Below are 26,657 nucleotides of genomic sequence, written 5' to 3' on the forward strand. Positions count from 1 at the left end.
GATGTTTTGTAGGAGCTTGGAACATAATGTTGAGAACAGTGTAGAAGATCGGGAGGATGGCTTGTGAAATTTCAGAGGGAAAAATAAAAGACTCTTATCAGGGCTGTTGCTGTTTTGATTGTGACTATTCCATGGTTTTGGTTAGCTGGGGCTGAAGAATCAGCTGTCATTAACAAGATACCAGAACTACTAAATTAAAACCTTTGCATTACTAGGACTATTGATGCTGGTCAGCTGGAGCTAAGAAATTAGTGGTGATTAAGCAGAGACCAACATCACTTAGGTGAAATCCTCTGGGAAGTGTTTTCTGAGAGCACAAAGTAGCTGTGTTCCAGAGATAAACAAGGTTGTACCTTGTGCTGTGGCTGGACTTCGTAATGTGTAACAGTCACCCAGGTGGTATTGGTTTTGAAGTCATGAAGGGGTCATGAAGAGCAGCTGAGGCTCAGCACTGTGAGAGGCCATGGAAGATCATTGATGAAGATTCAGCCTCAGTGGCAATTAATGTCTCAGGTCTGAAGGGGTCATGCAAAGGAGTTGAGGCCTGGCACCATGAAGAGAGCCTGTGAGAGGCTATTGGTGAAGCCGTGTTGCAGGAAGACAGCAGTGCTTTGGAGATGCCAGTGCCATGAGATGATCACCAAGAACAGCAATGGCAGTGGAGAACAGGCAGTTGGAGCCTAGAAGACAAGGTGTGTGTGACAAAGTGCAGAAGTGGAGAAGTGACCCAAGGCCTTTGAGAAGCCCAGAGGTTCGTGAGTGGATCCCAGACATTGAATGGTTAGAATTTGATTTTGCTTTTGATTGTGACTGTGCTCTGATATTTTTCCCTCTTGAAGGAAGAAAATATTTTAGTGGAGGCCTCAGTTAAGAGACTATGAATTAAAAGAAGACTTTGAATTTTAAAAGAGATTGGATAATTTAAAGGGATTAAAATTTTAATATGTAAGATTTTGCAAAGACTGTGGAACTCTTAATGTTATTTAAGTCTTAGAGATGAATAAGAAAGTAAGGGTTGAGGCTTAACAGGGATGTGTTTGTGTGTCAAGTTGACAAGTGGTCAATTGTACTGGCTGGTTTTATGTCAACTTGACACAAGCTGAAGTTATCACAGAGAAAGGAGCCTCAGTTGAGGAAATGCTTCCATGAGATCCAGCTGTAAGGTACTTTCTCAGCTAATGATTAAGGGGTGAGGGCCCAGCCCATTGTGGGTGGTGCCATCCCTCGGCTGGTAGAACTGGGATCTAAAAGTCACCTAAGCAAGCCAGGGAAAGTAAACCAGTAAGTAACATCCCTCCATCAACTCCTTCTTCCTGACCTTCTTGAGTTCCTGTCCTGACTTCCTTTGGTGATGAACAGCAATGTGGGAAGTGTAAGCTGAATAAACCCTTTCCTGCCCAATTTACTTCTTGGTCTTGATGTTTGTGTAGGAATAGACACCCTGACTGGGACAGGCTTTATGGCAGATTCTATTTAAGGGTGAGTTAGTCTTATATTTTTACTTCAGTTTATTAACATGCACTGTGTTTTTCCCATTTTCCAAAACTTTTATGATCTCTCTCTCTCTCTCTCTCTCTCTCTCTCTCTCTCTCTCTCTCTCTCTCTCTCTCTCTCTCTCTCTCTCTCACACACACACACACACACACACATGCACAGCACCCAAATCTTATTTTCCTACCTGTTAATGCTTTTGTGTTTGTTTGGTTTTAGTTTAGGATCTCTTTTCTTTCTTTTTTCTGAAATTCTTTCCTTTCTCTCTTAGTCAACTTTAACAACTCTGATGTTTGACTAAGTGATTGATCCCAGGGTATAATGGGACAAGAGCAGAAATAATTGGTGTCCTATTCAAAGACTGTCTTTTAAGAGTCTAACTTCATGTATAGCAGTTGGGAACAGATAATCTTGGACAAAGCAGGGGCAAAATTTGCCCCATAACAAAGACAACCTTAGAATAAAGTTACCATAAATAAAGCAGCTTTGAGAGAGTGGGAAAACAATAAGTAAGGGTTGCAGGAGCCAGTTCAATCTAAGGTTTACTTTTTACATTTCCAAATTAGACTCCAACACATTAATCTATTTGCTTGCTTTGAGTTTCTGTTATTGAAACATAAAGCCGTGTTATTAAAGCAAGTCCTAAGGAGTTTAAAAGCTGAAGTTTGCATATAGTTTCTAAATTTATCCTGTCTGATTTTGTTTACTAGTGACAGTAACTGCTTAGTTTGGGGTTCTGCAGTATTCTTACTTAATATTCACAAGCTTGACTGCACCTATCCTAGCTTATACAGCTTGTACATGTCTCCAAGACTTTATTTCACCCCGTCTTCATTAGGGTTACTATTGCTATTATGCATCACCATGACCAAAAGTGACTTGAGGCGAAGATTGATTATTATACTCTCAGTTCCATATATCTGTTCATGATCAAAAACACTGAATATAGGAACTCAAGCAGAGTAGGAGCCTGTAAACCTGTAGGCAGGAGCTTATGCAGAGGCCATGCAAGGGCGCTACTTACTGTCTTGTTCCCTGTGGTTTATTCAGACTTTTCCCCCAATGGAACCTAGAACTAACAGCCTCCAAGGGAGGGATGCCTTCCTCGGATATGGGAGGGGCTCTTCCATTGGAGCTGTACAGGCTACCCTACAGTCCAATCTTGTGGATGCATTTTCTCAATTAGTGTTCCCACCTCTCATTTGATCCTGGATAGATCGACATGATATTAGCAGCACATTATCTTATCATGTAGGTAGGAACCATGACCCTATTTTACAGATAATGTCAGGAAGCAAAGAAGGCAAATGATCGGTTAGAGTATCAATCTGAACTGTATCTTAGACACTAGATTATTACTGACCTCTTTCCTTTTGCTGTTGCAATCATGACACTGTCTAGCTTCTCACTTCATGGTATCTGGATTTTCAGTGGATGTGATGTGGTTTGAAGTGTCATGAGACTTCTTAGTGGTCTACAGTAGTGATGTTCACCAAACCAGCTTCTAGTTTTCTTGTCTGTTTGTTGGCTTCAATATGCTTTCAATCACCCACTACTAGTCTCACTGAAGTTTCTAATCAAGGAATTGTTTGCTCTCAATGAGTCAGTGGGAAAGAATGACCTTTGTGCCACTTCAACTGATATTGTGACACAATTTAGGTTTTTATTCTCTTTCCCCAATCATAAATTCATTCAGAGGCACAGAAATAACTCATTTGCCATCCAGACCTCAATAAGCAATTAGTACAGCTCCTGGACTTCTCCAGCAAGGACAGACCAGGAGCAGGCATGGGGACATGGGAACAGAGGTCAGTTTATTTCTGAGATGATGCTCAGTCTTTTTGGTGGACAGTTTCCTTTTCCACCTGGACTGGTATCACTGTCACCTGGTTTGGGTTACGGAAAATCTTCTGAGCTGTTCCCAGTCAAATAAAATGTATATTTCTCGGTCAAGTACAAATGAATTTTAATTATTCTACATAATCTCTTTTACTAAAAGGTGTCCTTTCCATTCTTCACTGATGAGTTAGTCCTATATCTCTTTTGAGAAATGCAGGTCAGTTTGACTAAACCATAGTGAATCTCTGTTTTTTAAATTTGGAGACTGTATTTTAAATTTAACTGAAATTCAAGAAAATAAATAAGCATCTTTCCAAATGCATAACCCATCTAATGTTATTTTAGAAACACACTTTTTTACATTCGATTCTGAACAATATTGTGGGTATAAACTGGGATTTCCTTACTAGTGTAGCTTAAAGCCATTAATACCTGTCTTTATCTTCTGTTCCTATTAATAGGAACAGGGAGGTGTCTGACTGGTGTTAAGGAGGAAAGTTTTTCATTTGCATCTGGCAGTAGCATAAAGGTATTTTTACTGCTTTCAAGATATGAAGCATGGGGGCTAACCTTGTCTAACTGCCAATGTTTCCTAACAAGAGACATGTACACTTCAGTTTTGTCTTTTTCTAATTTCTAAATTCCTTAGCCATACGCCATAGTTCTTTTGTAGGTAGTCCAGATTCCTTTAAGATATATCCATCTAACTATAACTTACAAGAAATTAAGAGGATGTTAAAGGTTGTTGCTAATGGTAACAACCACTCAAGCTCTAATAATGGAGATAGCCATTGTCCTTTATCCCCATCGGTATCAAAGGGGCTCATCTCCTTTTGGCAGTTTACCTATACCCTTCCCATGTCTGTACTAATCCATTTATTAATCGATATTTACATAAATGTGCCATCTTACATAAATAGTGAAATCTGAATACTTAGTGTGAACTTTGAACTATACATCACCAAGAAACTACCAAGAATACAGGGTTAGTGGCCAACCAATCATGCTCAAAAGGTCTGTGAGTTCTGGCCCTGTAACTGACTTGCCTAGTGATTTGGGTGCCTGATATCACTTATTACCTTTAGTTTTCATGATACACATTTAAAACAGTACCTATCTTTAAGGGATTTTTAATGAGAATTAAATGAACTCCAAAGTATATTCACCAAAGAACTATTTATCAAACACTGAACTAATCATATCCTACTGCCCCGGCCCATCAGCCGCTGCCATTTGTAGTATGACTATTCCATTAAGAGGAGTCAAGTATGAATTAACAAGAATATAAGTTTAAATACTGTACGATTGCCAAGGCACCCTATTCTAAGGGAATCATCACATATATGTATGTTCTCATACTGAACAAAAGCAAAGCTCTAACATTTCTAGAAAGTGGCAAAATAAAATATTCATTCTCCACTGCCACACGAAGTAAGGCAGGAGATAAAGTGCTTAGAATATTAATGGATACAGTATGATAATAAAAACGTCAATGTCATAACTTGTGTTGGTGAGACTTTAAAAAAAGCATAATGTAAAACCCCAGTAAAGGCTCAGTGTTGTCACATCTATGACAACATGCCCAATGGGAACACGTCTTCTTGGCTGTTTCCCTTTCTTCTTAGCATAAACTTCCCATTTCTTTACTGGTAAACACACGTTTCATCAAAAGATATTTTAGATTTTGATTTTTTGTTACTTCTCAACACACTTTTAAACAATTTTTTGCTTCCACTCCAGTGAGTGCAATGAGCATCTTAGAATTCAAGTAAACTCACAACATAGATGATTGAAGTCAATGGCACTTTGGGGGAAGGAATTACCTTCATGCGAAATCTCCTTCCAGGGGTTGGGTGGATACATGAAGGCTGCGTTCTGGATCTGATCATGGATATCTTCATCTTCATTAAAAGGGAAGGTGCCACTCAGGCTCACGTAGATGATGACCCCAACAGACCACATGTCTAGGGAGCGGTTATAGCCCTTGTTCCTCAGAACCTCAGGCGCCAGGTAGGCTGGGGTACCCACCACTGACCTCCGGAAAGACTTCTCTCCAATGATGCGGGCAAAACCAAAATCACAAAGTTTCACCTGTTGACAGTAACAACTTGCTGAAACGTTGAGTTTGGATTTACATTAGATCAACTCTGCCAGAGGTACAAATATATTATACAGACATTAATTGCTCCTGGTAGAGGAAATGCTATGTTTTACCTTCTAATTATGAAGAAAGTAGTTTATGTCATAAGATAAAACTACTTTTTCATTCATGAAAGTATTCTGTAAACCCCATCTTTCCTATCCAAACAACCAAAGATAAATATGGAAATAAAGTATGACCAGTTCTGAGAATTGGTCAGTAGGTAGGAAAATATGCAAAGTGGCATTGGTGACCTTATCCCAGAGACTTACTTAAGTGAAGAATGAGGGATAAGTAGAAAGATGACTCAAGGAATCCATGGTGACTATCAACATTAACTCCATATAGGCTAGGAGGCAGGACCTGAATGTGTTTAGCAGAGCAAAACCAGACACCCACCCTGGCCAAGTACTATAAACTTAGAGTCCCTAGAAAGGTCCAGCTTTTTCCTACCCCTGTGTGTAGGAAAAGAAAGCTTGCCCTTGTCCCCAGCCTCAGAGAGTAGCCAGCATCCCTGGATCCTAAGGTATCCTCAGTGTTGAGGTCAACACAGGGCAGGGTCCACCTTTGCCAATGCAGCCCAACAGCGGACTGAGAAAATGCAGGTGAGTATTAGCAGAGCAGCTTCTTGAGGAGGGACTGACACAGTGTGGACCAGGAACAGAAAACAACAGGAGAAAGGAAATGCTCAGGGGAGACTTCAGACAATTCCAGGTTTAAGGGTGTGGAGGGGCAAGGAGGTGGCCTGGATCCAGCTGTCCAGCTGCTTTTCTGCTTGAAAGCAGCTTTGTACTTGCCTGAGGGAAAGGGTCAGCGGATGCCAGCAACACGTTTTCTGGCTTGAGGTCACAGTGAACGATGTTTTTAAAATGAAGATGTCGCAAAGCCACTAGTATCTATACGAAAGAGAATTATCCAAATAACTTCATTTTAGGATATTACCAATTCATCTCAGGATATATAGCTAATTTCAAGATATTACTGAAATGAAATTCAACATAAACTTGAAGCACCAAGAAACCCCATGATGACCAGTCACATCTGTTTATGTTCAAGATACTCAACTAGTCTACTGTTAACATGGCAGGTTTCTAGGGAAGAATCCATGGAAGAAGTAGTATACTATTCCACAATATCATATAGAAACACGGGTGTAGACAAAGAAACTCACCACAAGGTGCAGAAACACTGCCTTAAATATATGCACTGAACTATGTCTAAGCCATGGTACTATTAAAATTTCAAGACTAGCTTTAATGGTTAGGTCAGATTAAATGCTACCTTTTTTTGTATGCTGGACTCCCAATGATAAAAATCTAAGTAGGAAGATGTACTCCACACTTGCAATCTTTTCTAATGTAGTGTAGATCAGAAACAGAGACCAACCAACAAGGCTAGAGAGCTGTAGTTAAACAGTGATAACATCTGATATTGAATCCTGTTTTTTTCTGTCTCTAATTGATTTCTTACCTGAGTAATTAAAAACTTCGTTATGTGTTCTGGCAACCTGCCCTTTTCACTTGACAAGATCATCTCCAGCATGTCTCCATGGAGTTTTTCCATAACAACAAACACTCTTTCAGGCGTCTCAAACATACACTCCAAATTTACAACACCAGGGTGATGAAGGTTCTATTAAAGATAAATAAAGCACTTGAAGAAAATGAGATTTTTGATACTGTTTGGCAAGCTCACTGATTACACGAAACTGTTGAAGCGTAAAGCTTGGAGAAGCCACACTTAAGATTCTTAGCACCTCCAAATTCCACATGTGCCGCCTTATAGTTTTGAAATTCTAATGTTTCCAAAAAATATATCTTTATTTTCTATGCATAGTGAAGTCATTTCTATACTGAAATAAAACTAAGTTCTAGCACAGTGAGTTGTTAATTAGGTTTTAATTAGAATACCATATTGAGATATGTACAATTTCGTAGAATCATCTCCAATATTAAGCATATTGTCTTAAAAAAGCACACCAGGGCACATCTACATAATTTATATTCAATTCAGAAGAGATAAAATTCATATATGAAGTACACATGACTGACAGAAGGAGCACTTCAGGCAGAATCTGCCCCAGGTGCTCAGCCCCACAGGCTGTTGTAGGAGGCAGAAGCTATTACACGGTGAAGATCACTGTGAACAGGTGAACTACTATCGCTGACTCCTTGGTTGGTCATGACAACACACTATGCAAGGGTCCTTCAAAGCTCAACCATAGGATCTATGTTGGATATACACATAGGATATATACTATGTTTTAGTGTATATCCTATGTATATAGTAGTGTAGTGTTTAGCCAGGGGTGGCCCGATGTGACATACTATTCTTCTGAGCATTATATTATTCCCTCTTTAATGTTTAAATTTCAGTCCTGTTCTGGCTCAACAAAAGCCTTTAGCTAATTGACCTTTATGTATTTTTTGTACAAAACAACAAAATCCTGACAGCACAAAGCAAGGGCATATTTTATCTATATTTCAGTGAGAAACAATAATGATATCAACATAACGCATCTTGGACAAAATTAAAAACCCCACCCACTACAGGAAATAAAAATAGGCACAGAAAAAGCCACAAGATGGTTGTGCTGAAATTCTGATTCTCCACAAAGAAGTTGCCAAGTGCACCACCCTATCTGAGCATACAATTCCTTTCTCTATTTTTTTTTTTTTTTGAAAACCTGGGTTCCTTAAATCCAAAAGCCTTGTGTCTGGGTAAGGAACAGGTACAGTGAAAAATAAAAAAAAAAAAGACAGACAGACATGCACTCTGCTACCGTGATCCGAATGGAAGGGATTCTATGAGAATCCCTGCCTGAGATTCTCATCCCTGATGGGTTTTCAGTGGTTTAACTGACCCTCCATTGACAGATACTTTTCTCCCTCTCCCTACTCCAAATCATGGCTTTAACAGACCCATACATAGGGTGCAGCATAGTATATGCAACATAGACTGGGACGATTCCCAAAATGTCTTAGGGCAAAAATATGGAACAGATCACTAGGGTTTCTCTGTCATCTGCTTTGAAGCATGTTCATTGCAAACTCAGAAGGACTCTACAAATGGCCAATATTAAGCATTTATGTAAAACAGACTAAGTAATTCTTTGCTATTTTCCCACACAGGACATTGTGTATAAATACGCAGATTTTAAAAGAATCATCATATACATTACAGTATCCAAGTAAAAGCCATACATACCAAACTAGAAAAGATATTTTAGAAACATAAACTCATGTTCCCACTACCCTCGGCTTTCATTTTATAACAGCCTACTGCTTTAGGTTCCTTAAAGGATGCATTACGTGAGAACTAAAAACTCTTCAACCAAGTCAAGAGTTTCTTCTAAACAATCGAGGATAGGGCCTTACACTCTGCCCTAGTCTGGCTTAGAATTGACTATGTAACTTTATCTGGCTTTTCAGTCATGGCAAACCTCTTGCCACAGTGTCCTCTGTGCTAGGATTATAGGTGTGAGTTTTCATGCCCAGTTATTTTTTTTATAGATTATTTACAATGTATTGTTGAGACAAAGTCATACTTCCTCATGGATTGGTTTTATTATGGTCCCACTGACATAAATGATTAAATCTTTTATGTATAATAAGAAAACATATATAAAGGAGCAGGACTATATTATTTACCCAAGATCCTACATTATATTCTTTGAAATATCTATTTAGCCTGAAGAATTGCATATTTAAAAACTATAAGCAGGAAAAATTGATCTCTTATGTATGTCCTTGTGTAATCAATGCCACTGGTATAATTTTTAATTATGGAACACATGGTAACTAATTAATACCTAGATATATTCCAACCAAGTCCACATGACTTTATCAGTGTTATTTTTTTAATATAAACATAGATCTGGAAAGGCTTCTTCTGAGGTCCCAGGTAGTTGACTTTGAAAAATGACAGAACATTGCAAAGGCAGAGTACAGTGGCCTCCAGGAAGAATCCTTGCTAACTTCTGATGTGTCCAGCAGGAATTCAGAGCATGCATTTCACAGCAGAGCAACATTCTGCAGGACTCTGACCATCTGTTTGTTGGGTTTCAGTAATTAAATTTTCAGGAAATGAAACATTTGGTCAAGCACAGGAAAAATGGTGCACTTTCACACAGTGACGACTATGACATAGCTATTCATTATGGATGTAAGGGCTTTCAAAAGCAGGGGGAAAATACCACTCAGAGATCAAGACAAGAATCTCTTTGAGCTAAGTCACCTAGAAAGATGTGTAACCAGTGAAAGGATACTCATTCCTAGAAGCAAGGCATCTCAGTAGGAAGTGAATTAGCTCAGCTGCACTTTTGGTTTCCATATGCGTGCTATGTTTCCTATACGTTTTCCTGCATAGTTCTACATCAGCACTTCTTCTTTAATGATAACAGAATTGCTTTATTTTATAACCAGAGTATTTAATTGCTGATATTAAGTTGTGACAAGCTATCACTGCCACATTGTCACCTTCTTTCTTTTATTCTATTCTACTCAAATACATACTGGGCAAGAAATAAGAGAATAAAAGAAAATAGACTCAACATAGCATTCAACATTTTAGGAGCAAAGCGTTTTCGTGATGGCTTATGACTACTTCATCAGAAAGCTATATGATTCAGCTCATACTGCAATGGGGAAAACTAAAACATGATGAATTCAGACAAAGCATTCAAATCAGCCTGATGAATGGAAGAAGGGACAGCTCACTGCATAGAAGAGATCAAGAGGATCAAAAGTAGAGGGTGTCATTGTTAAAGGTATGAGACTCACTCTGGTTTTGCCCCTTCTCAGTGTTGAGAAAATCACAGCATTCTATCCATTTCCTAATTACAGTCTCTTAGAATTTCTGCTCTATTTAGTAGTCCTTTAAGTCATAATCACCTAATGCTGTATGAAAAGGGAAATGGCTTATAATGCCTTGATAGATACGGAAAAGTCATTTTGTGGGGGAAAACATGAAATGCTTGTTAAAAATGGTATCCACATTGACTGGAAGCACTCTTGATTTTCAGAAACTTATAACCATCTGTGATTTGGAACACATATTCAATGAAAAAAATGCAGCAATAAACCAGTGTTTCTCTACCCTAATTTGCCATCTTTATCTTCTTCTTTTGGTATCCAGTGAATTCCTGAGGCCCAACAGCTGAGGGTTACTGTAAAAACAGACTTGTGTCTCTTTCTGAATCACATTGTGTACATTACAATGGCAGGCCCACTCCTCTCAATCAGATCCCCTCCCTCTGTCCTCATAGCTGTGCCTAGGTTTTCCTCTTACATATTTCCTTAATCAACTGCCATGTCTCCCCAAGGTTATCATTAATAGAGTGGTACTATGAGTTCCTCAAGCTGATTCTGGTTTATAAGGTGTTCATCACTAGCTTTGGGAATACATGCTCCCTTTCAGCAAAGCATAGGAAGCCCATCAATCTCCATTTGCTTTCATCTCTCAGCTCAAACATTTCCCTTCAAGCGCCTTCTCTTCTTCCAGATACTGCCTCTCTTTACACACTAACATCTTTCTCTTGTTGTACATTTTCTTTCTCCTGCTCATGTTGCTTCAGCCTGAATGAGACAACCGGGATCCTGGTTTTTAGTTGGATTCCTCTCCATTTTCAGGATCTTTAGAACAATCTTCCTTCATAACATTTATATTACATTGTTATCAATGTCTTTCCTCTACCAATAAGACTGCAATCTCTTTAGTGTGCATATTTAATCAAATGAATTCTGCACCTAGTCCTGGGTCTGTGATATATTAGATGCTCAGTGTTAATGTATTAAATGTTATTTAAAGATGAACTGTATTACCTGACTTCATTATTATTTGAATAGTATTCTGCATTATATAAATGATTTTATTTTAGATATGCTAACATATATGTAATATTTGGTGATGGTATACTGCCATTAAATGATATACAGTAATTACTTATCTGTAGAAAATGTACAGTGTATGGATATTCATTGTAAATTCAGTGAATTGTTGGGAAACTCTGGATTCACATGATGGAATACTAACTAATGCTTTTGTAAATTAAAAAACTAATTATATAGAGTCAAATATCATGAATGCTACTGCTAAGATGTGTTCCAAATGATATTCCTCAAAACAAGGATATGATGAAGCCAGTGCGTAGGGGTCAGCCCTCAAAATATGGCTGTTTTGACACCTGTTTGAAGAATTTCATCATCTTTCTTAGGAACAAACCCATGTTTTCCCTCTTTTCTAGATGAGGTGTACTGGTTCCATGTCTATTTTTTATGAGTAGTTTTCATTTCACATCAGTCTAAAAAGCACTATAAAAGTGGCCAGAAAGATCAGCAGCAGCAGCTGAAGGGCTGACGATTTCTCCGATGAGATCCCCCTCCTATCATTCATTCCTATATTCTCTTTTTACAGGAGTCATAATTTCATTATCTTCCTGAGCATGAAGGAGGGGGGGAAAGCAGGCAATACAGTACAGTAACAATTGTGGCAACTGTTTTCTATATAACCCAGTTTCATCTCCCTTCCTTTTATGGGGTTTCTGTTTTAACTCAGAACAGGTAAGGCTACAAGTGTAGCCTCAGGCCCAGGAGCCACCAACGTTTCTGTAGCAGGTTCTTTGGAGGCAGTCCCCATAAATTTAGATTTCTGACACCTTCTAAAGAAATGGACAGTAAGGTCCTCTTTAATTCGTTGATTGAACATTGATGGTACAAAGGAGATTCCCTTTGACCTGACAAGAGCATACATCGGGGTAGTAAGAAATACTGCTATCTCAGCCTTTATCTTGTTAGGACACCATTCTCCCATGTGGGGGCTCTGAGGGACAACTGGCCCCCCAGTTTATTCTGGTTGTTGTCTAAGTGACAGAGAGGTGACAGTACTGGTTCCCTATTGTCTGTGGGCCGGGAAGCCCTGAGCTTCTCAACTTCTTCAGCACTGGTCTTCCCCTACTCATTATTTGTTGAATTTTCACATTCCAAAACTCACAGCAGTGTTTTTCTTCCTCCTATGCTTCCATATAGAGAGGGCCCTTTATTTTTAAGGACTTATGTGTTGGCATAGGCTAACCTGACTAACATAAGCAAACCTGATGAACCTAAGTTTATCATCTAATCTTTTTCTCTCTATATTCGTTGCTTTTCTATTGCTGTGGTAAAACATCATGATCATGAAACTTATAAAAAGAAGGGCTTATTTTAGGCTTACAGTTTCAGTGACATTTAGAGCCCGAGAAATACAGAGTCGGATGCTCTCAAGCAATCACTGGACTGAAAATGGGGTCCCCAATGGAGGAGATACAAAAAAGGACTGAAGGAGCTGAAGGTGTTTTCAACCCCATAGGAAGAACAACAATATCAATCAACCAGACCCCCTTGAGCTTCCAAAGACTAAACCACCACACAAGGAGGAACCCATGGTCTAGCTCATATGTAGTAGAGGACGACCTTATCATACATCAAAAAAAAAAAAAAAAAAAAAGAGGTCCTTGACCCTGTGTTGGCTCAATGCCTCTGTATAGGGGAATGCCAGGGTGTGGTGATGGGAGGGAGTAGGAGGGCAGGTGTGGGAACACTCTTATAGATGCAGGGGAGAGGAAGGGGATAGGGGGATTCCATAGGGAAATCTGGGAAAGGGGAAAAGAATTGAAATCTAAGTAATGAAAATATTCATTTAAAAAAAAAAAAAGGAAAAAAATGGCATGTGTCGGGAAAAAAAGAGAGTTCATCACGATCACAGCAGGGAAGCATGACAGGCAGACGATGTACTCAGAGCTGCCTCTGAGAGCTCACATCTCAAACCACAAACAGGAAGCAGAGAGAGAAACTCGAAATGGCAAGTGTTCTTAAATTATCAGTGTATGTATGTGCATGAATGTCTGAGTTTATGTGGTATGTGTGTGTAATATGTGTGTAGGTACATTCAATACATACATATGTGTGTGTGCATTGTGCATGATATGTATATATGCATTTGACGTGTCTATATGTGTTGTGTGGTATGTGTATGTGTGTGAGATGTATGCGTGTGAGCTGTGATGTGCATATGTGTATGGATATACATACACTGTACATGAGGTTAGAGTATAACTCAGATGTTAGTGCTGGCCTCCTATCTTATTTAGTGAATGGTCTCTTGTTGTGGAGGGCATTTTTGAGGATAGATGTAAATGTCAGGCTAACTGGCCCATGAATTCCCATAGATACTCCTCCCCACTTTGTGGCAGTACTTTATCCATTGATACATACACACACACACATATACACACACGCACACACACACACACACACACACACACACACACAAACACACATAAACAGACACAAACACACAGAGTCCGGAGTACCTTTATTAACTGTGAATAAAAACAGATATGCTTTATCTTTGCATCACGAAAGAGCATGGATTTGGGGGAGCTATCTCATGATTGACAATTCTGTATTTTATATATACTCATGTGAAATTTGCTGTAACTCCTGGCATTCTACTAAGTGCAGGTATAGGGGTGGGTGAGGGAACAAGATCAGTATCTGTTTAGTGGAAAGGTTACTTAGTGCTGTCATTCATATACATCCTTGAACATGCCCAGACACCACTCAGTCATTCTCAAGTTCACTAAGCCTGGAAAGCCTCCATCGAGCTTCAGATTTCAGAGTTGCTACAGAAATGTGGGAAATATAATGAGCCATCTCCTTGCCTTACAAAAGGAGAGACAGCTAAGTGCAAATGGAAGCCAACATGCTGAGAAGAAATGTAGGCAAACCCTCTCATCTCTCAGGCTGTTGTGCCCTTTCTTGATTTTTCAGTGAACAGAATAGTATAAAATGTCACAATTTCTACCCAGCATCAGGAATCTTTCAGGCAAATTAAGAGAATGAAAAAAAAAGAAAAAAAAAGAAAAAAAAAAAAACCTCATGGATTGTGAGAAAAGATTTCTAAAGAAGCATATTATCAAACTTTATAAGGCACGACTCCTAAACATATTCAAGGAGTTTCCAAAACCTAATAATATAAAAAAAAATCAATGAAATAAAAAATGAGAGAAGGTTTGGTACCTCTCAACATACATAGATTTAACATCTTCTATTTAAAACATCTTTACAACATATATTATCAGGGAAATTAAAGTAAAACATTATATCAGTTCAGACCTATTAGAACTACAGACTCTTGGATATCAGTGAGAGCAGAGTCTAATGCAGAGGTGAGGCTGCAGTGCTGTGTCACAGGTGTGCTAATGCAAACTCCCCAGCACCATGGAAGACAGTGTAAAACTAAGCACACTCTGAGTGCATGATCTAACAGTTATGCACTTTGATACTTACACATAGACATTCAAAAGAGCTTGGACATTACTTTCTAAAAGCAGGCTTACTCACTATAGCTCAAAGTTGGAGGCAAGACATCTTTCAGCAGATGAATGGATAACTCATGTTATATCCAGGTAATGAAATGCTATTCCAACCTAATAATAAGTTATCAGGCCACAAAAGTCTATGTAATTATCTCTGTGTATATAGGTCTCCATGTATATGTATATGCGTGTTTTTATGTATCATATGTTTGTCTGCCTATCTAATCTATCTATCTATCTGTCTGTCTGTCTGTCTGTCTGTCTGTCTGTCTATCTATCTATCTATCTATCTATCTATCTATCTATCTATCTATCTATTTATCTACCTGTCTATCTAATGTCTCTGAGACAATTTTAAAAGCATCACTAGCACAATATAGATTTAAACCCACCATCTTTGTTAATTCACAAATTATGATTATCAATATTTTATATGAATGATTCACTTTTTAATTCTGGAGGATAGAGAGACAACTATCAAGACAACTCAATGACTAATTTCACACACTTGGTATCGTGAAGATAAGTATATAGATCTTTAATTTTCAACTAAGACCATAATTTCTAGTAAAATGTAGACAAGGGATATAATATTAGACAAGTCATGTAATATTTAAAAGTCAATAAAAATGGCTTCAGAGACTAGAAGTAATGATTCAACTTAATATGGGTGGGGAAGGAACATGAGTTCTTAACTATAGACAAAGTATTACAGGCAACTAAGAAAAACTGAGAGTGGGAGACAGAGTCTTCCCCAGGAAAGAGCACACCAATACCAAACAGCCCAGAAACAAGACACACAAGAAACATCATGCACACTTGCACAGGTTTTATTTATGGGTTATATGCAAATAAAGAAAATATACTCTTAGAAAACTCTGGGCCCATCAGCTATGCCTCTGCTCCCTCCAGGCTTTCATGGATTTGTACTTAGATCTGCAAGATGCAAATCCCTTGAATATTACTCTTAAATTTCTAATGGGATTCCTATTCTTATAGTTATTTCAGAAAGATGTTTTCTTTGCTGACATGGCTTTTCAGAGTCCGCTTCTCTCATCTATTTGCTTGCTTATCTGAAAGCTGCAAAGCTTCTTATGATTTTACTGTTGCATCTTCTTTTGCAGTGTCCCGATTTCCAGGTCACAGTAAGGATCCATGATTGCTTTCACTACGCTTTTTAGCATCTCTGATTTGTAGACCATTATACCTGACACCCAGATAGACTAAATAACCTCAAGGGTTTCATTCATTTCTATGTGGTCCAGGAGACCTCCCTTTCTTCCCTTTAAGAAAGGAAGTGCGTCCTAGTAATATGTGAATAACAATAGTTTCATTAGTTGAAGGAAAGGGCCCTGGGAGGATAAGAAGGCTCACCTCAGGAGTCACTGTTTTCAGGTTGATTTTGGGTAAGATGGCACAAAGAAGTGGGGATGCTCTGAGGAACGAAATTTGAGCCTGAAGTACTTAAGAAGCATCAGCTCTCAAGTGCAACATCATAGAGGGATTGTGAGTGGATGACAGATGGCTTTTTGATAAAAGGCGACCCTGCTCAGGAAATGAGTGTCAGATCTAAGATACTTAGATTGGTGCATGGATGGATGAGGCTCAGAGGGCAGTTGAGGAAAAGGCAGGAAGGAGAAATGGAATCTGGTAACTACAGGGTGCAATAAGCAGGGGGACTTGTAAAGGAACAACTGATCAGAAAGCACTAAGTTAATCAAGTCTGATAAAGACAAAAAAGCTGAGACTGCTGGGTACAGAAGAAATCACAGGAATAGACAAAAGGCCCATATACTTACCAATCTGAACTTATATAACTTATGGATCAAAGAGTCTATGAATCTTCCTCCAAGTTTCATATACTCTACATATACTTTAATATATATATATATGTGTGTATATATATTATAATTCCAAATTATTTTTTCACATACTGCATCATTAATAGAAGCTCTAGTATTATTCACTTTATTGGTAAATTAAAAACATACTTCAAGTAAAACAGAAGCAATAGCATATTGAATAGAATTATACTCATTCATGTGAGATAAAAACTTTGTAAGTGCTATGATATTATGGGTTAAAACTCAATATTAACTTATAAAAGTAGGATTTTTGGGCATGTACATTAAAACCTGTGCTTATCAAAAATGAATTGAATAGACAGTGTTAACCAGTTGGCAGATAGCGGCTCAACTTTCTTTAGATTTCCAAAAATGGTTCAAACAATTAGAAATATTAGACACACAATAAATCTTATATTCTTGTGTTGCAGAACATTGCTGTGAATCAGAATTGTGATTTTTTTGAGTAGAAGAAAAACTCACCTGGAGAGATATGAGGGGCAGCAGGAAAACCTAGATAATCTATCTTTTAGATTTGTGCTACTTACACACTCCATTTGCTGACAGCTACAAATCCCATTCATGTAAAGAGAAAGTGTTTATGAAGCTAAGGTCATTTTGAATCTAAGACAAATTGCTCTGAGCATATCTATTCTGAAAATATGCCTATTTAATGAATATTAATAATATGTTAAACTGTATTATTGAGTACATTAAAAAGAACAACTTTCTTGCCCTCTGGATGGTACCACTCAGTTAAGTCTGACTCAGTTTCCCTTTCCAGTTAGTCTGCTCTTAGTTTTCTAGGCTATAGGTATCTGCATGACTTTTGATTGTTTTACAGAAGTTAAGGAGGGGAATTTACAACTCTCAAATGAGAATCAGTTTACCTGTAAAATTGCAACCTCATTTCGAAGCTGACTTTCTTGTTTTGTTGGAAATCTTAATTTGTCAATAATCTTAATAGCTACATCTCTTCCTGTTTTACGATGTTTACCTTCAAGATAAAAATGAGAAACATTAAAGAAAGATTAGTTAATTAGCAAATTAACAGTTGTAGTTAGTGAAAAGTGTTGGCCATATAAACTACCTTGGAATTCTGCTCTGTCAACACCTTTGGTTCCCACAGTTTCCTGTCCTTGCATACTGTTCTCATGGTGCTCATTGGTCCCTTCCAGATGACTTCCCTTCATCGGTATATTCCCTTGGTTTTATGGCCTCAATTTCGTGAACGTCAGTGCTCATGTCTTGACTCATACAGACTCTACCACAACTCAGCAATTTACAGCAGCAGCTCCCAACATACTAAGAGTTTCGTGTAGCCCACTTCTCAGTCACTGGAGATGACACCCATCTGAGACCCTGTCCTCACTGCCTCCATCCCTGAGTGTCTACTCTTCATGCTTGCATTCTTCCTTGTGAAGCTCCAACCCTCTAACACACAGTCTTTCAGGTCCCTCAGTGTCCAGTGTTCAAACTCCATTCTGATTGCTTCCCTCTCATCTTTCTTATCATCACCCCTGCTTCAACATCACCTATGTGCTGTGACTTATATTTTCTATACTCAGTTGAACACTATATTTACTATGCAATTACTACTTTGCAGAAAAATATTTTAAACTTGGTTTTTCTTATTACAGGATTATATATTAAGACAATGGTTACTACTCATGTTTACAGTGGTTAATATTTATTATATTTCTACAAATCATTGCAGTAGTTTTCAGAATCGCTTTGAAAAATAGAGCAACTTACATGTTCATATTGAAAATTTTGTATTTAGAGTTTTTGTAATTTTATGATGATAAGTAAAAGTGTTCGACATGATTACTTTATAAAATATAAATTCATAAAAACTTGTTAATTACCAAAAAAAGGAAAAGTTAAGGTATCATTTTCTATAGTAGGTAAAAGTTGAAAAATTAAATGTTATACAAAAGTTTGAAAAATTTGACTGAACTGTCTAGGATCTAAGTAAAAAAACCCACTAATATTAGCCTCAAAAAGCTAAAACATTCAGATGTTATGAATTAGATACAGAGGGAAAATGATAAAGTTCAAAGATTCCAGATTCACTGACAAATAGTTCCTGTAAGGATCTAGTAGAAGATGGTAAAAAAAAAAAAAAAAATGGAACTGCTTTGTTTATAAACTACAGCTCCCATATTTCTACAACATTCTTGTCTACATAGAAAAATCAAACTACTCCAACACTGTGAGTAGGGTTTTCAAATACATATGAAAACATGATTTTCAGGAATAGGAAACTTCAAAAAGAATTACAAGTTTTTTAAAAAACTGGCTCTCTCAGAAGAAGCTTCTCTGAAGGTGACCCAAGATACCCAAATACGCATCTTTTGTTTGTTTATATTTTTCTTGGTAATATACTACTTTTATACACACGAACCTAAACATTTAAGTACATAGAAAGACTTACTGAACCTACTCACCTCCATAAACAATTCCGAACTGTCCTGAACCCAGAACTTCATCAGGAAAAATCTGATAGACTGTGCTGATATCCTACAGGCACATACCCAGAGAAAAACAAAGATGGGGAAAAAGCTTTAATCCTCTTACATTTTAAAGTTATAATTGCTATTAGCTGATTTGAAAAGAAATAGAATTAAATATTACAAAGCTCATTTAACACTCGTAAATGTTGGATAAAATTTCAATGGCTATAATATTCAAATTGTATTCCTACAATATTTTGAAAACGATTCTGCTCTTAAGTACTTGGGATATGGCACATTTTAATAGCGAGAAGGGGAACCTAAAGCCAATCAATGAAAATTTCTATAAATATCTGAAAATGTATTCTTATTTCTGCAGCAGTAATTTAGAAATTTCATTAACTATTCCATGGTGTCATCACATGTCTGGAACAATCCAGCTTTACCTTCAGGCCGGAACAATGAGGCTACTCCTGATGGTCTCATTTCTACAAGAACCTAAGCTACAGACAACCATTCCAGGACTCCCCATTGCTACATAAATACCCCACACAATATTGCCACTTGGGAAACTATAATCGCTGTCAAGAGAGTGAGCTAATCTGGGTTTTGCACTGTACCTTTTGGTAAGCATCTTTTTGGAAACACTACAAAGCTTTATATTAACAGTTGCAACGTGCTATGCATCCTAAGACATTTTCTACTTACTTCAACTCTACAACTGATTTTATTTATATATTGTATTTATTTATATATATATAAAACAGCCACATTCCCCCATTTGCAATCTACTCTCACCACTTTTCCTTCTCTTTGAAAGCACATAGGAAGCTTGTGCGATGATCCCTTTGGAGCATTCAGAAGGTGAATTAAAACCTCTCTAGCAATGAAGATCATTCTGCTCCCTCTGTTCTCCATCCAAGCCAGCTAACAGACTCTTTAGAATTTCTTTGAAAATTCATTTCAAAAGTTTCAGTGAACAACCAAGATCGAAAGCCTCTGAGATCCCCTGGGAACTACTCGGGAGTTATAGAGTAACCTGCGTTCCCCAAGGTCTTGTCTGTCTAAGCAAGGGCAGGGGAATCTGCAGTCTCCAGGCTGAACAGTTCAAGCACCCATTTAACCTGCACTGTGAAGTTGCCTCCTGGAATTCATCCTTGCCTTTGTTCAGTTTAAACCAGTTCACCATGAATTCCAGGGACAAGATCAGTACTGAACAGATATTCATGGAGTTTGACTTTTTTGATAAGCAATCTCAGGACACTGTAAGCAGGATGGTACACTGCTTTATTCAGGTCTTGGTACAGAGAGCAAGATGTTCTGCTATTGGTCACAGCACTGAGGTAGGGAAAGGCGTTATTTCATTTTGAGTGTTGAGATGAAATGAAGCAAACACAACCTCAGGTAAAACATCTTACAATATGATCTGCAACTGCTGAAATCTGAACAGTCTGTGTTAGGTGGCACAGTGAAATGTGGTTCCTGATTTCTGGAATGTTTTGAGCTTTGGATTCTGGAATGTATATGTGACTAAGAATATTTGCAACCTCTTTTATTTATTAGCATGCCTTGTTAGCAAGGAAGTAAGCAATGGCATGTTAAACATGTCTACGAATAAAAATTTTATTTTATTAGTGCTTCTATTTTCTATGCAATACCAACCATTAAGAATCAAGGATAGATCAGTGACTCTCTTAGCTGTCACTACTAAGCCTGCCTCCTTTCTGTAATGTTCTTGGTAAACTGTTTGTACAATGTTGTTCTAAAAACAGACAAACAAACAAACAAACAAAAATACAAAATAAAACAAAACAAAAAACCCGAAAACCAAAAAACAAAACAAACTAAGATAAATATGAAAAAATTTTAATATAATACTACAATTGTCTTCATGACAAACAGCCCTTGGTACTATAAAATAGAATATAGAAAAATCAGTAAACAATGTACTGTTTGTAAAATACCATGGAAGAAAATAAACAGAAAATTAGATAAATAATAATCTATCATGGGATACTTTCTATTTCCCACTAATCACATTCTGAAATTTATATTAATAGACACAGACTTACCACATTTTCCTGAATCTGGCAATTTGAAACGGAAATGCTCACAGAAATATCTTCTGCAAATGCATGTTTAAAAAAAACAGACATAAAACAGTAAAAGTATTATAAAAAAATCTCAGTGGGCTACATTTACTATATTTATATTAATCATAGCAATTAAATTTTTCTGCAAGATTTCTATTAACATATATTTGTCCCCTTAACATTATACATTCTATCTATAATTTGTTTTTAAATATGAATTTATATTTAAATATGTAGAACTCAGATTAAAAAATGACTTCCAATTCTGGCTTTGCTATGTAGCAATTCTGTTAGCTAATAGAAAACTAACTTTCTAGAAATGAAATCTTTCTGTTAGAATGTAGGAAAAACATGAAGAAATGAGGTTTTAGGAGTTAGAACAGCAGTCTCTGATTAAGTAGGTAGTTTACATACAGATACATTCTTTATATCCAGAATATGCATATATATCTTTTTAATATACTGGCTGGAGAGACAAAAAGATACTTAGGACAGATCAATTATAGTACATGACAATATACTATAATGTTAAAACAGGTTAATCTGCAGGCTGCATGAAAGAATTTAAGATCATAATTTTATATAGATACTCTTCTATTTGTTTTAGATCACCTTCAATATTTCATCTTTATTACCCTCTGGCTAAATCTCTTTTACAAATGCACAAAATTTCTTCCTAGGATAAGGCAATCAAGCAGTAACATTGGTCATATACCATGGGTAGAGAAGGAGGAGGGGATTTGTGGCAAATACATTTATTTTTCATATTTGTAGCATTCCAGGTGAAGCTCCAACTGATTGAGTGGGTTCTCTTAGGAACAATAGCTGTGGGCACCTTTGATCATATAGTATATAGATTATTCCTAACTTATAAAAGTTCTATTATAAAATAAGTACAACAAGTTAATAAATGAAATAGTTTAGTAAATACACAGCTTCTCTTCAGCAATTCCTTGTTCTGACACAAACTGGAGCCAACACAGGAAGTCTTTCTTCATTGTCTCTTTGGGAAAAGCAGAAGGTCTCCTACGTGACCTTCAGGAGCCTGAGTGTATATACTCCATACAGACTGAAGCCATTGGACTCACTGTGTGAGTTGGTTCCGGAACCAACAGAGGAGCCCTTGGGGACGACAGGCATGAGAGCATGCTGGATGGCAACCTCCCACATTCTGGCCACATCTGTACCGATGCCACTGGTGAGAACACTGTTGTTTGGTGGGGGGCTTGAGGGATTGACCACATTTTCTCCCACATAATACACTACATTTGCTGTATTGATTTCAAAACAATGAGGGTTAGCTCCGGTGGGAATTAATGCTGAAGGTTTTGCTGGTTCCAGACATAAAATTTCTGATAAAGGAATTTCCTGTGGAAGACAAAGTATGGTAAATGTAGTTAACCAAATGCACGTTGAATCTTAAATAAAACACCTACCGTGTAAGAAAGAAAGTTACAAATAAAATTTACGAAAAAATTTATAACATATACAGTATGCATAAAATGTAATTTTTTATAGCAAGAGGCCTTATTATACTTTTTGAGAAATTTCCTTTCTCTCTCCCTCTTTCTTTTCTTTTCTCTTCTCTTTTTCCTCTTCCTCTTCTTCTTCTTCCTCCTCCTCCTTCTCTTCTCTCCTCTCCCCGCCCCCGGTCTCTTTCTTCTCCCCACTGCTCTTTCTGCCTAACAGTGGTCCTGTTGCAGGTGGAAGAATCTAACAAAGTTTTGAAGCAAGTTATAACATTTTTAGAAATGCATTTGGTTATTCATGGCTGTTTTTTATTTCAAGAATTTCTTGAATTACTTCAGTCAAATATATTTTGATTCTCTTTGATAATATAATGTAGTTATATAGATGAGTGTTCATTGAGAAAAACCAGAGTAATTTCCTTACAACGTAGTTTTGTTTTGAAATAATGTGTGCCTACATCACTCTTACTCATCTTTGACACATGGTCTTTCACTGACTTTAGGGCTTACTGAAGGGCTCCAGAAATCTGCCTATATCTGCTGTGTCTACATTAAGGTTATAAGGCATGGTCTATGCCTGGATGATGATTATGATAATTGATGATGATAAGAATTTACCTCAGATCCCAGATCCTCAGGGTTATGTGATAATTTATTGAATAAGCCATCTCTCCCAACCCCCAAATTGTTTTTTTATCATTTAAGTACTGAAAACATAAGGTGCCACACTGTACTGCAGGATGCATACAGCAACTAAAGTAATTAAGTTTTTCAGTTAAAAATGTAATAGCCTTTTCTTCTGTGTCACAGATGTGTAATAGGCACCTTGAAGTATCATAGGAACTAAGTTAAAGAGTACATGTACATTACTTAATGCAGAAAGGCAGACAGCTGATGATGAATACAGGCATGTGATCCCTATCAAATGCGAGAAAGTACAGAGGGATGGTTTTTCTACCTGTTAACCTGCAGTGCTGGGTTCCTGAGGATGTCGGAACTTACTTACTCACTGGCTGTGACCACTGACTCTAGTGAAACCAAACAACTCTGCTGAAATGCTTCACTTAGTTTTCCCTCCACTTCCTTCTCTGTCACCCAGCTCTTCAGCATCCTCCAAGCCAGAAGTAGTTTGCTGGCAACAGATGATGTCACATTTGAATTGCTACAAAAACTGCACACTGCCTATTAAAAGAGCTCTCTCTCTCTGTCTCAGGAGCCCAGGAATGATCACACTGCTGAATGTGGACCAACTTCCTGATTACCTTAAGGACTAGCATGAGGCCAAATTGGGAGACGCCAGCCTCACCTTGTAGTACCGGCTCCCTGTGTCATTTTGGAAGAGAGTAATGCACTTGCTGTCCAACCTCCAGTAATGCCTTTTCCGCTGAAACAGAAGTTACAAAATGTTAACAATTTGCGAGCTTTATAAAAACAAGTGCAATTTCTTAGAGGGAATATGAATTTAATGAGGAAAAATTTAAGGGCATTAGGCAAAGCAACTCACAATTTAACCCAAGAAACTATTTGATGAGCATAATGTGACAGTTTGTGTAATTACTTTGAAGACTGTGAATTATAACAGAGACACTGGATTAGCATCCTGGGAAGTCCCTGGTTGGCCATTCACATGCACACAATGAATAGCAAAATACGCCCATTTTTAACATGTATTAGCTTAAAAAAACTAAAGGAGATTTTGTGGCCTACAGAAAACCAGGGCTTGGTAGCAGGTGGAAGAGTTGTTTGAGCTAATCTTTTAGAACATGACAGGTCCAGAGATTCAGCTAGATACCACTTCTGCTTCCCAGAGAGCACTGAATACCACTTCACTAAATAGGTTCCATTAGAAAAAAAGGTTTGACCTCATGGCTCCAAGTTTAGACAAATGCACTTGATACTTCTATTCTTGTGAGCTAGGTCCTCAGCTAATCACTGTGACTTGGTGACTGGTTCTTTGCTCTCAGTACCTCGCCTTTGTGGGCATGAGTGTATTTTTATCTTTTCACCAGCAAAGACATTATTTATTTATTATTATTATTATTATTATTATTATTATTATTATTATTATTATTATTATTATTATTATTATTATTATTGGTGTCTCTCACAACCATTCTTAGGCCAAACAAACATTAAAAACTCCTTAAATATTTCCCAACTGGCCCAAGAAGGAAGTTACAATGTATGCATTAGTCTTGAGCTAAATTTTCTCTCCCATAAGAAGGTGTAGGTACCTGTCTCTTTACCTAAAGACACCGTGGAATTCCTATTAGCAGGTAGAGATGGGACAGGAGAGTGAAAAGCTCTCCGAATGTCATTTAGTTAAACTCTGAGCCACGCCTCAAGGACGTGCTCTTCTAGCCACTTACGCAACTGTGTTATTCAGCTGTCCAGGTTCTGCTGGCAAGAAGGGAAACGCACTACAAGGTTGTCACACACCTGGGTGGCTGAACTTTTGAACAAAGCATTTAGGTCTTGAGAATATGTAAGTCACTGGTGTTCTTCCCGCTTCCCAAAAGGCAGCTTCTTTGAAACTTCTAGGCCACAGAAGGATACATTGAAACCATGCAGCACCTCTTTCATGCTGTCCTTGAAAGGATGTAGACATCCCAGTGGTCTGCAGACTCCTTTTCTGTACTGGAGTTGCTTAGTGCAGTTTATTCTAACCCTGATACCTATTCACCTCCATCAGACATGCAGACAGCATGTGCTTGGCTGACCCATGCCTGTGCCAGGAGGTCTACTTTCCCACAATCTGTCAGGTATTCCCCCAGCCCCGCCCCCCAAAGCATCAGATTCCTAGGGAGCTGTTCTGTCTCCTTACCAGTGTGTCCTTGCTGGTGTAGTGGACCATCCACCCTTCCTTCATCACCATGCTGCCCCTCCTCTTCGTGTGCTTGACAGACTGCACTACTCGCATGAGTGGGATGTTGTTGCTCGTTGAAGGGCTTGAAAAGTCAAAATATGTTAGCAGGGAAACATTTTAACATTCAGATCTCCTTTCCATGAATAAAAGCTCATTTAAACTATTCCAAAGCACAAGTCAAGAAAAAATGTAAGTCTCATTTCAGTGAAATGTACTGTCAGAGGTTGATGGCTCAGAAAGTGAGTTTCTTGGGGGAGTGACAGGTACTTTGGATGCTCACTTTAAAACTCCCTTGGCAGAGTCAGATACACAAGATTTTCTTATTGATCTTGATGGCTTTCAGAGTTTTAGGTAAACAGCAGGGTTTACTGTCAGTGTTTTGAAGTCATAGCATTCAAAACCACAGAGAAAACTTTGTTATACACAACAGGCAGAATAATTTATAGATAATACATTTCTTTACAAACTTGTCTGAATGATTTCTTTAACACACAATAAAACAAAAGAAACTACGACTTCCAGATGAATTGATTCCTAGTCTTTTACATATCTGGTATTCATGGCATGATTCTCACCCTTCACTTTTTTTTTTCTCTTTTAAGTGACTCTTTTTGTACCCTTTCTTCTCCCTCTTACTCTTTATCCTTCCCGCTGCTTCCCGCAAACCCCCAGGTACAAAAGAACTGTATTCTTTTACCTACTAAAGGAATGCTTATTGTTCCAATAAATGGAAGACATGCGACATATCTTTGCATGATCATGGTTAATCTCAATGTGTTAATGAATTTGACATTTGTAAAATGGACTGAAAATTGTCAGTATGGTTTGTCAAGTCAATTCATTAGAGTAGAAAATGTTTTCTGTAAGGGGTCAGGTCAAGAGGATCTTGGGTTTTGCAGAATTCTCCATTTAACCATTGTGGTATGAAGTAGCCACAGACAGCATGACTCCAATATGATTTAATTATATAGCAGGAAACAGTTCCATTTGACCTGGTGGCCATGCTGGACTGACTATTAGTATGAAAAGTGAAGATCACCCAGGGCTGAAATAATAAATATAGATAATAGATAATAGGTAGAAAATTACACATATTTCTGAAAT

At 37.7% G+C, this 26,657-nt stretch overlaps 1 protein-coding gene across 2 annotated transcripts in view; it reads right to left on the minus strand.

The window, feature by feature from the left end:
* Positions 1 to 26,657, minus strand: part of PRKD1 (protein kinase D1) — a 275,027-nt gene that overhangs the window by 20,372 nt on the left and 227,998 nt on the right. For both annotated transcript variants that reach the window (XM_080918823.1, XM_080918822.1), the window contains 9 exons: positions 25,512 to 25,635; positions 23,994 to 24,071; positions 22,307 to 22,586; positions 21,198 to 21,250; positions 19,120 to 19,192; positions 17,560 to 17,666; positions 6,941 to 7,102; positions 6,268 to 6,366; positions 5,154 to 5,421 (listed from right to left, as the gene is read on the minus strand). In XM_080918823.1, coding sequence (XP_080774949.1) covers positions 5,154 to 5,421; positions 6,268 to 6,366; positions 6,941 to 7,102; positions 17,560 to 17,666; positions 19,120 to 19,192; positions 21,198 to 21,250; positions 22,307 to 22,586; positions 23,994 to 24,071; positions 25,512 to 25,635 — 1,244 coding nt within the window. The remainder of the gene's footprint in view (positions 1 to 5,153; positions 5,422 to 6,267; positions 6,367 to 6,940; positions 7,103 to 17,559; positions 17,667 to 19,119; positions 19,193 to 21,197; positions 21,251 to 22,306; positions 22,587 to 23,993; positions 24,072 to 25,511; positions 25,636 to 26,657) is intronic.

Source organism: Micromys minutus (genome assembly GCF_963924665.1).
Source record: "Micromys minutus genome assembly, chromosome: 1".
Classification (NCBI taxonomy): domain Eukaryota; kingdom Metazoa; phylum Chordata; class Mammalia; order Rodentia; family Muridae; genus Micromys; species Micromys minutus.